The sequence below is a fragment of the Pollicipes pollicipes genome, unplaced genomic scaffold, assembly GCF_011947565.3.
Source record: "Pollicipes pollicipes isolate AB1234 unplaced genomic scaffold, Ppol_2.1 Scaffold_2555;HRSCAF=2994_pilon_pilon_pilon, whole genome shotgun sequence".
NCBI lineage: Eukaryota > Metazoa > Arthropoda > Thecostraca > Pollicipedomorpha > Pollicipedidae > Pollicipes > Pollicipes pollicipes.
The window spans coordinates 28056003-28067212 of NW_023596136.1; the positions used below are offsets into that span (position 1 = coordinate 28056003).

An 11210-nucleotide genomic window follows, 5' to 3' on the forward strand; every position below is an offset into this window, starting at 1 on the left:
TCGTGTTATTCGCTGTCTTGTCTTGAATTTCTGTACATAACATGCATTAGTCGCGGCGAAGTGGTTGCAGATAGCGAGATATCAATATTCCATAGGCCTAACTGGCTACAAGAAGGCGATGCCTACAACTAATCCGAAACAGAAATGATAGTTCACGTGACCTGCCAGGGATCCCACTTGCTTTTCCCGCTACGCCACGGTCTGACATCACAGTGCCGCGGCAAGATGTTTCTTCTTTTCACCTCACGGCGCTCTATTTTGGCTTTGTCGGGAAACAAAATGCGTATCTATATGACGTCGGCCTTTCACTTGACCCGCGAAATTTCACAATATATACGTCAGAGCCAACACTGGCCGGTCTCCGCCCCCGCCCTGTGGACCCGACCTCCCGCTGGCTCCACCCCGCCCTGTGGACCCGACCTCCCGCTGGCTCCACCCCGCCCTGTGGACCTGACTTCCCGCTGGCTCCACCCCGCCCTGCGGACCTGACCTCCCGCTGGCCCCACCCCGCCCCGTGAACCTGACCTCCCGCTGGCTCCACTCCGCCCTGTGGACCTGACCTCCCGTAGGCTCCACCCCGCCCTGTGGACCTGACCCCCCGCTGGCTCCACCCCGCCCTGTGGACCTGACCACCCGCTGGCTCCACCCCGCCCCGACCGGAGTGCTGCGTGGGGGCCGCCGCGAACCGCGACGGCTGACTCAGACCCCCGTCGGCGGCTGGGGGGGGGGGGGGGGGGGGGGTCGGCGGTATTTTGGGCGGGCCTGTAGGCCGGCGGCAGCTCCCAGCCGCTCCCAGTCCCCTCTGGTTCGTGCCGGTGGCCGCTGCCCTGTCCTCAGTGAGACCAGACCAGGTCAGTGGCGACGGTGGCGCGACCTCGTTCCCGCCAGGCCGGAGCGGACGGGTGTGGACGCCTCGGTGCTCGGGCGCCAGGTCACTGAGGCGTGGGCTTGCCTCGCTTGAAATGCTGGTATCTGAGGCCATGGAGACGTCGCATTATTATCATATCGAATCAAGTGCACGCGATGCGCCTGGTTTGCTCCAACGTTTTGTAAAATGATCATTTTGTGAATGTGACAAGGCCTAAGCGTACATTCATATTTTTATCGGAACTTGATAACAAGCTTTCATTCCCTGAGGAACAGCGCGGCTGCACTAGCCGTTGCTCACACGTCCATTTATGTTATATTCATCTACCGATAACATAAGGCAACACCCCTTGATAAGTTTGATCCGATACACAACATGTTGGTGTGCTTTGGCTGACTGTAGCTCGTGGCCAACTTTCACCATAAAACAAAACTCTTGACCCGTTACCAATAATTACGTTCTTACCCTTAACAGTGCAGGATTTTGAAACAATCGTCCTGTTTTTCTGAGGTGCTCCCTGAGCCATGCAGCGTATGGTGACAAACTTAAGCCGAGCCGTGTTTGCATCCTATCTACGCCCTGTTTTGATCCCGTTTTCGTAGTTACGTCCGGCAATGATGGGAGAACAGGGCGCTCAGCGACGCACCCTTCGCCCCCTGCGAACTGTACTTCATCAGGTTGTTCTAGAGGCGCAGTGATGCTACTTCATGCACATAACCGATGTCTGTAATTTTGTCACGAGATCACCAAGGTCAAGCCCACATCATGCTAAACCTGGAAAACTGCGTGAAATTTGCTCTTAAACACTCTGGACGAGATCAGGCCTGCCGAGACGTGCCATTCATAGTGTGGGAGACAATTCAGACGCTGGCCACGAAACCGATTGATTGCACAACGTTTATGATGGAGTTTATTTTTCTAGTGTTTTCAGAAAGCTGACAGTGTTTGATTTTGTCTCCCTTTCAGTGCTCGGATAAGTCTTCGCGATGACAGAGCTGTGGTCATTACCAAGCAATTGCAACTTAATCGATGATCAATTAAGCTTTGCTTTCCAAATGTCTAAAGTAGACTGTCACATTCGATCATCCTGAAACGGCCAAAGCCCTAGATTACGAGATCACGTGCCCGGCATATCATCATTGAGAGCTTGAACGTCTTTTGAGAGTCTGTCTTGGTATCCTGATGAGGAAAAGGACACGCAGGATTTACTTTCGCTTGATACTGAGCTTCATCATCTTAACCCTCATTTAAGTTTATCTGGTCTCATAAAATTTTGCTTAGTTACACAGGCCTCTTTCTTCGCAATGCAGCAGTCACTTTAGCGATATTTTGTTGTCATATTTTTTCCACTGGCACTGAAGTCTAGCCGACCGATGCGGTAATGAGTCCAAACTCCTTCTCGCTTCGAATAAGTGATCGGATAAGAGTCAAAGTCACGACGTTAGTGAGCTGATTGCTGGCTGCCTGTTCCAAATACACTGGGCCCAGGTGTAAACACCCCTCAACGGCCCGGCACGGCCCCCGCGTGTGCAGCGAGCCTCGCTCCTGTTGCAGCTCCAGCGGCCTACTGTTTCGAAGCACCGGATCGATCTCAGGCTTTCTGTTGACGTAACCTCCCTGGTAGGACGGACCTTAATCCGAATTGGATCGCGCTGTCGTTATCGTACCTTTGGTCGGAGCGATCCGACGGAACGGTGGAATTGAGCCCGTCAGTAGGAGGGGCTCAATCGTGAGGCTTATATAACCCGACAGCGCTTTAACCCTCGCCCTGATTCGCCGTTTTTCATTACATAGACTAATAGGATGGGGGGGGGGGGGAGAGGTCGATGCAACTCCCTGCCGTTCTCAGGTTGCTGCTAATCCCTGCAGTTCTTTGTCCCTTTTCGAGCACAACAGTATGCGGTTTTATGTTTTTTAGTGTACAGGTATGGTGAAGGGCTCCGTTAATGTCACAGTGCTAATGACCATCGCACGCGGTCCGCAGGGCCCGCGGTCTTCCTTTTCTCTCCGGCCGGGGATCGCCGTTCAGAACTCCTTAAAAAATGTCCCTACTTAGGACCTCCTTAAAAAACGCTATAGGCACATTTTTGGTGTCAAAGCCCGTGCAATGGATATCCCAGAGGCTAGGCGCAAGTACACGACGCGTCGGGGAGGTGTCCTCAGAAAACCTGAAGGGGTGCATCACCCTCCGCCCTCTATAACGGTGAGGGTTAAACCCGCGCCTCGTTGGTCGGTGGAGTGCGACACGTTCGGACGAGGGTGGGGCTAAATTTGACGCCCCCTTCCACTGAGACACAAACAACTACGAGATCGAGAGGCACCAAACTAACACAAGTAACAGGACTATGCGAAATTACGCTTGTCAAGTTTCCAATTGCCTAGGCTGTGAACTCTGGTTTAAATAAGGCTAAACAAGGCAAACCTAGAAATGGGCGTCCGAAATGTCCGTATGCCTGCTCACGCGACCATCTTTAACTTGGATGTCTTTTGTAAACGAAAAGCCAATCGTGTCCATATTGATTCGATTGGCATTATCTTGCCTTAAAAATGTCAAAAGGGCCAAGAAACTTTTATATTTCTAGCCTGAACAAAAAGCCAGTGTCAATAGACACCCTAGCCGGTATGTAGCTCAAAACAAAAGGCTGATTGATGAAATTGTAGGTCAGCAAATTCCGCTGATCTTTATGAAGCTCAAATAACAAATCTGGTAACGTCGTTGTGACAAGGAATCAGAAAAGAGCGTTGAAAAGTACCATCTAAAGCAAGTTTCCCAGTAAAAAGCTGCTTGCCTTCGACCTTCGTCTGACCTTTATGCCTACACCGAGCTCAATGGGCAAGCTATTAGCTTGCTTTGAATTCCCTTGTTGCCCGAGAAACCATGCCAAAAATACATTATGTAATATGCTATGCTATTATGCTATTATAATGCCATTATATGCATTTGCTATCATAAATATGCTATCATAAATATGCTATTTTGCTGCGGCCTCAGTTTGTAAGATTCCCTAAGAAATATCTTCTCTTACAATCCTCAGCTGGCTTTGTCGAACTACAGGTTAGCAAGTATGCGAAATGCGACTAGAATGTTAACTCACAAAAATGGGGTTTTCAATTGCCTACAGCTGTACAAAATATGGTTTGATTATGCTGCATTGTTCGGAAGCTGTCAAGAGCAAACTGAACCCACACAGCGCACGTTAGGGTAGGCTGTGCCGCCGGGCTCACAGTATTGCGGCACACCATAGTAGGTCAGGCGTCTAAATCACGATGACAGTGACGGGGAACTGGGACACGTCGCGCGCTTGGCGCCAAGAATTTAGTGATCGGTCGCGGCGTGTAACACTAGAATAGCACATGTCGTACAAGAATGACACGTGCTCGTTTGACTACCTAACCCTCAGCTGTCTCTGAGCAGCCGAAGAGTGATCGGACGGCTTGAAATTTAAGATCGTCTGGGTTGTGCGCAATCTGGCCCTAGTAAAGCAGCGAATAGCTTAAGCTGTCGTAATGAAGGGCCAGAAATTTAGAGATAAAGCCCATGATACATTTATAGCTTCTAATGCCTTTCCCCAAGGGGAAGGGGCGGCACACAATGTCATTCCTTTTCATAGCACCCACAATTGGTTGAAAATGCCATATTCAGTTTTTTGCTTGCATGTGCCCAAAACGTCTTGGGCTCGGGCCATTACACACTCTTTCATGTTAGCCGAATTTCGGTTCACTTTCAGTGTAGATACTCGCTAATCCTTCTCATGATTTTCACTGTCAACACTTCCTTAGTCCTAGCATGCTGATTTCAATGAAAAAACACGGAACAGAAAATCATACGGCACGCCAATTCCCTCACTAATCATGTCCGTGCTTTCCAGACAGCTGCTCACAATGGTGCACTGGAAGCGCGACCTTGACCTTTACACGATCGGTCGGCCCCTCGAGCGCAATGCCGGCTTCTGGCTCGACTACATGAAGGGACTCAAGGGTAAGGCTGCGTCGCGCTGGCGGCGCGCGCCGGCCGCAACGAATGATCTTGCAGCGAGCAATATATCATTTGCCTCCCGGAGAGACACGTTATAAGTCGGCAGCCAGCCAAAATTTGCGAGTCTCTGTCATGTTCCATCAGTGTGTTCTGTGCAATAACTTTTTCCGCTTTTTGTATTGTGCATAACATGGTGCCGCTTGAGTGGATTCGTAATAATTTTGCTTCATTTGCTTTATGCCTTGTAATTTATGTCATTTTGGTGTTCGCTGCTTCGTCGCGCAACTTTTTTTTGCTGAAGCCGTGCTCTGCCCGTTTGAACTTGCACTAATCTGACCTCAGCTGACAATATGAGCTGAGGCTCGGTTTTGCAGCGCTATACTACTCGTGCTCTGAAACACCAGTGACATCCTGATCGAGCCACTACTCGTGATCTGAGACACCAGTGACATCCTGATCGAGCCACTGCTCGTGATCTGAGACACCAGTGGCACCCTGATCGAGCCACTGCTCGTGATCTGAGACACCAGTGGCACCCTGATCGAGCCACTGCTCGTGATCTGAAACACCAGTGACACCGTGATCGAGCCACTGCTCGTGATCTGAGACACCAGTGGCACCCTGATCGAGCCACTGCTCGTGCTCTGAGACACCAGTGACACCCTGATCGAGCCACTGCTCGTGCTCTGAGACACCAGTGACACCGTGATCGAGCCACTACTCGTGCTCTGAAACACCAGTGGCACCGTGATCGAGCCACTAATCGTGCTCTGAGACACCAGTGGCACCCTGATCGAGCCCTAAAAATCCGCTCTTTTAGCGCGTTTGCGTCAGTTGGCTCCTATCAAGCCTAAAGCTACCTGGTGGCAAAGCAAGTATATGCACATCAAAGCAGGGGAATGTCGTCTGGTTGTCGTCGCCCAAGGAAAAGTGAGAGCCAAAGCAGCTTCAAAACTACCGGAATAAAAATAAAATTAGTCGTCATTGCACAGCACATTGCAGCAGTTCAATGTCTGATTTTCAAACATGGCGGTGGTCGGGGTCTCATAATACTCCGATGGTGCTTGAAACATGATGCTTTCGAATGCTGGAGACCCAGACACAGAAAAGAGCAATCATGTAGCTATTCATTTGGGCAGAGTCGGACAACTGGGATTCGTAAAAGTTAAGCTCGTTGGTTGGAGAGCATCCGTCTTCACAAAGGCATGTTCAGTTCCCATCTTTTTCGGACACCACCTGCGTCGATGTCGCCCTACTGGAATAGTTCTGGCCTGCGTCCTGACAGTTGGCTACAATCGTCTGGAAGCGCTGCCAGATGGACCAACTGGTCGCGACCAACCATCAAGGCTGCCAAATCTTTCCGGGGCACTGGATGGTGTAGGGCTCCATGCCGGGTCCAGGAGAAGACCAAAGAGGGGCACTAGAATAGTGATGGAGATGTGGATCATTTGTGCGACCACGGCGTTCACAGCCTGAAGGGCAGCAAGGGACTGATCTGCTTTTTGGGATCTCAATGATGACCCCATATATCTGCTATCAGATCGCGGAATTACGGTAGAGCTCTCTTCGGTTGCAGAAAGTAATTGGTTGCGAGGAATTAATTTTTCCCACCACGGATTGTGTGACACTACCCCTGAGTTGATCGGCTACCGCGTCGTTCACAACACGTGACGTGTCCCGAATCCTGCTGACCTGTCTTCCGCCAGGCTCCACGTCTGACACCGATACGGACGGTCTGTCTTCTTCCGACAGCGCACCGATAACCAATTGAAGGCCGACCGCCCTCCGAGCGGTGGGTCAGACAGCGCCGCGCCCCCACCTGCCCTCCCTCCCGCCCTGCCCGGCCGGCGGCTGAGTAACGGCCAAGCGATGCGCGCCGGCGAGCGGTGTCGGCGGCCGGCGCGGCTTTGGCGCCGGCTCCGCTGGCAGCGCCGCCCGCCGCAGTCGGACCGACGCCGCCTAAAACGGCGCGGAATGTCGGACGCTGTCGCCAGGGGCTGGTCACCGGCGCTCCCGCCGTCATCCCGCCGGTATCCGGTCAGGCAGCCGGTCCTGGCCGCCGGGGGTCGGTCCTAATCTCCGGGGTTCGGTCCTGGCCGCCGGGGGTCGGTCCTGATCTCCGGGGATCGGTCCTGGCCACCGGGGGTCGGTCCTGATCTCCGGGGGTCGGTCCTGGCCATCGGGGGTTGGTCCTGGCCGCCGGGGGTTGGTCCTGGCCGCCGGGGGTTGGTCCTGATCTCCGGGGGTCGGTCCTGGCCGCCGGGGGTCGGTCCTGATCTCCGGGGGTCGGCCCTGGCCGCCGGGGGTCGGTCCTGGCCACCGGGGGTTGGTCCTGGCCGCCGGGGGTTGGTCCTGGCCGCCGGGGGTTGGTCCTGATCTCCGGGGGTCGGTCCTGGCCGCCGGGAGTCGGTCCTGATCTCCGGGGGTCGGTCCTGGCCGCCGGGGGTCGGTCCTGATCTCCGGGGTTCGGTCCTGGCCGCCGGGGGTTGGTCCTGATCTCCGGGGGTCGGTCCTGGCCGCCGGGGGTCGGTCCTGGCCGCCGGGGTTCGGTCCTGATCTCCGGGGGTCGGTCCTGGCCGCCGGGGGTCGGTCCTGGCCGCCGGGGGTCGGTCCTGGCCGCCGGGGTTCGGTCCTGATCTCCGGGGGTCGGTCCTGGCCGCCGGGGGTCGGTCCTGGCCGCCGGGGGTTGGTCCTGGCCACCGGGGGCCGGTCCTGACAGCTGAGTGTCGGTCCTGGCCGCCGGGGGTCGGTCCTGACAGCTGAGCGCTCGTCCTGACTATTGAGGGTCGGTCCTGACCGCTGAGGGTTAGGTCCTGAGGACCGAGGATCGGCTGTGACCGAGGGTCGGCCGTGACCGAGGTCCGCCTGACACGGATCGCCCCGACAGCCGAGGAACGGGCCTTCCGCGGCACCACGCCTCCCATCTCTAGCGACGCCATCCACGTGGCCAAGCGCTACAGCTCCGAGGTGTCCACCGGCAAGCGGAGCGTCGAGGTGCGGCAGACGCTGGTGGCCGTCAAGGAGACGCGGCCCGTCTACCAGCTGAAGATGGCGCCGGCTGTGCCGCAGTACACCATCTAGGCGGCAGGCGGGCCGGCCAGCCGGCCGCGCCACGTAAGGCTGTCACCGAGGCCCGCCGACAGATGGCAGGGCGCGCAGCGAGCTGGTAGTACGGTAGCTCAGCCAATGGTGCATACGTCGGTAGCGCGCGATGAAGCAATGTGGCCCATCGGTAGGGACACCGGCTGCATAGAACATGTACATGGAAGTCCCTGTTAGCGGAAGTTACAGTGGTAGCACCCCGTAATGTGCCTTAGTAAGAATTCACCTGAGAAGACGCATTATCCTTAGAAGTGACGAATTGATTAGAGGTTAGCGTGCACAGCATGCTTTGCAAGAATGAATGCGTTGTATTCTGAATGAATGAATGAACCCGAGAGAATGAACTCAAAACGCTTCACGTTCTGAGAAGTTCAAGATCTTGAAACGAGATGTCGAAGATCTTGAGTTCGTAGGCCTGAACTTCGACTTACACATTTTTTTTTTACTCGCAAGGTGGTAAGCTAAATATTTTTTTCTTTTATGCAAGAGAAGCATTGCACACCACTGGAAAATAGTAATTACTATGATTTTCACTAGAATAGATATGTGGCTTGCCACCTTTGTTAAAAGCTTTTTGAGCAAAGCCTGAAAGGAATTGCGTTGGTTTTTCCACTCAGCGATCAACAGCCACTGCCCGCAATATTTTCAAATCATCAAAGAAAAGAGTTAACTGGCGGGGTGCTCTGTTTCAGCTGCGTCGCAATTATAACAAAACCAGGTGTACCCGAATAGACAGACTCCTCAAAACTTGCTGCCTGGCATTAAGAGAAACAGATCTTCAACGCGGCTTGGATTTGTCGGCTAAATATATATCATGCATGTGGCACGCACCACGTGTCACAAACCATAGGAACATACCCTACCACTGACGATGGTGCCATACGCTACACAGCTGATCTCAGCGCCGGCTGGTGCTGCGCCAGCGGCGTCAGCACCGGCGGTCCAGCAACCGCCTCAGGGTGGCGCTGGCTCCCCTTGGCAGCGCGCCCGCCTCTCAGCCGGAGGTCACCAGGTTAATTCATCTGGGCGGCGGCTGGCAGCCGGCTGGCAAGACGACGCTACGGCCGCCGGCTGGCTCGCGTCAACATTCTGCGCCGCGCCGAACCAATGGGGTCACCGGGTCTGCCCAGTGGGGACGTGCGAGGGCAGCTGGGACCACGGCGTGCGACACCGCGACCGAGAAGTCCTCAGAGCCTAGTCAGCGAGCCAATGGGACTCGTCGTCGGTTCGTTGTCACATCACTTGTTACAGTCAGAAAAATAGTGCTTTGTTGACATCAGAAATGTTTCTGCCTGTAGTGATTGTTTTTGCAGCCTTGTGCTTGATTAATTCAGCATGCTAACACCGCATGACTTTTTAATAAGGTTAAGATGTTTTGTGTAGAATATATCGCGTGCTTACTGGATTGGCACATCTTGACGTCTCGTTTTCTTTCAGCGGCAGCAGGAATGTTCTTACCAGCAACACATGAAGAGGGTGTTCACTTTGCGCCTTGTTAGAACATGCTATTTACACCGATGTTGCACAATTTTTTACGATATCGGATGACATATTCTTAACTTCCAATTTTCGCGTTCACACCAAAGAACAATTTGTTTAACGAATAATTTAAGAATGTCATGATGTCCTTTTTGTGCCGTTTGTTAATGTAAGCATGAACAGTATTAAGGTGCATCCAGCCTGGCCAAGAGTGACCATGTTAAAACACTACATAACACCAACAAGATCCCGCCTCCATACTGTTCGGAAGAGCCGAAAGGCGCAGCTTCTAGGCATTTATAGACGGTGTTTCACTCAAAATATCAATTTTAAGAGGGTTGTTATTTGTATAAATACATTCAGTGACATGCTTCTTTACATTGCAGATAGATGAACACTGTCGTTTTTATAGCCAGTGTTCATCAGCCGAACAAAACACCTCCACGACAAAACGCACTCCTCAACCCACACTTGCTGATGCCCCACAAATGATATGTTCCGCCGCTGAGCTTAGGGAGCGGAAGTCTGCACCACTAGCTCACAGGCCATGCTGGTCATGTGACACTTCGACAATACTTGCCAGACAGCGTTTGCTTTGCTTACTTTTAAGATCCTAACTTGCAATTTTTGAAATCCATGTTTAAAGTCGACCACACAGTGGTATTGAAATAGCACAGCCTACGTGGTGGGCTCAGGGTGCGAGCCAAAACCCTTTTTGCATGTGTTTCATCCTCAATGCAAGCCATACGCCCCAGAAATCGAAAGAAAATGGTGTTTTATTACGTTTACATTCCTATGCCAGAAAATGCAACACATTTTCAACGCGCATTGAATCATCGCTGAGAGTACCGTCGCGCTAGCTCCCCGCTATACAGTCACACCTTGTGTCGTCGCCGGCGCCGGCCGTGTCTGACCTGCGTTCTGGCTGGCCCGCAGGGGATCACGGTGACCTGGGGCCTCGGCGGCTGCCGGTGGTGCCTCGGCCGCGCGCGCGCAGCCTGCCGCGCTGGGCCGAGCCGAACAGCCCGTTCGACCGTGACCCGTTCCGCGACCCGTTCACCGACCCGTTCTTCGCCGACCCGATCGACACGTGCGGCCTGCCGCACAGCCCCGCCTACGACGACCTGCGCGCCATCATGGACCGCGCCCGCAAACGGTTCCGCGACCGCCGTTTCGATGCTGAGCGGCGCGCGCTGGACCTGTAGGGCGGAGGCGGCGGGAGAGACGGGGGCGGCGAGGGGAGCGGGGCAGGCGGCCGCCGTCGGACGGTGCGGTGCTGCGCGCCGCCCGTCCGGGGGCCGACGGCGGCCGGCCCGGGCCGGCCCCTCGCCGACCCCGCGCCGGCGGGTGAGGAGCGGCGCCAGGTCACGGCGGCGGCCGCGGCGCCCCAGGCTACGGCGCGCCCGCGGCCAGCCCGCGCTGCTCTTCATTCATCGTTCATTGACGCCAGCTCATTTCGCACCGGTGGGAGAGAGAAGCGGACACGGGGAGCGGCCGGGACGCCCGGCGGCGGGAGGGACGGCTCGAGAGCGGCCGCCAGGCCGGAGAGGCGACGACTACGTGACCCCGACCGTGTGGGCTGGCTCGTCACCGTCCCCGCGCCGGGGGTCACCAGGCCAGTGTCCTTCGACGGAGGCAGCGTGTTACCCAGCAGAAATATTCAGTTGCACGGTTATAAACGCATGTTTACCGAATCAATGTTATGATGTGCTAAAATATAGAAATACGTCGGAAACTGTTTTACTCATCAAAAAAGACAGTACTCAAAATATAAATGAACGTAAT

At 54.5% G+C, this 11210-nt stretch overlaps 1 protein-coding gene across 1 annotated transcript; it reads left to right on the forward strand.

Annotated features, from left to right (window-relative positions):
* The first annotated feature begins 791 nt into the window (after positions 1–791).
* On the forward strand, positions 792–10702 carry LOC119109172 (uncharacterized). Its single transcript, XM_037232752.1, has 3 exons — positions 792–851; positions 4742–4847; positions 10362–10702. The coding sequence occupies exons 2-3, from the start codon at positions 4751–4753 to the stop codon at positions 10628–10630; spliced, it is 366 nt and encodes a 121-aa protein (XP_037088647.1). The 5' UTR covers positions 792–851; positions 4742–4750; the 3' UTR covers positions 10631–10702.
* Positions 10703–11210: the final 508 nt, after the last annotated feature.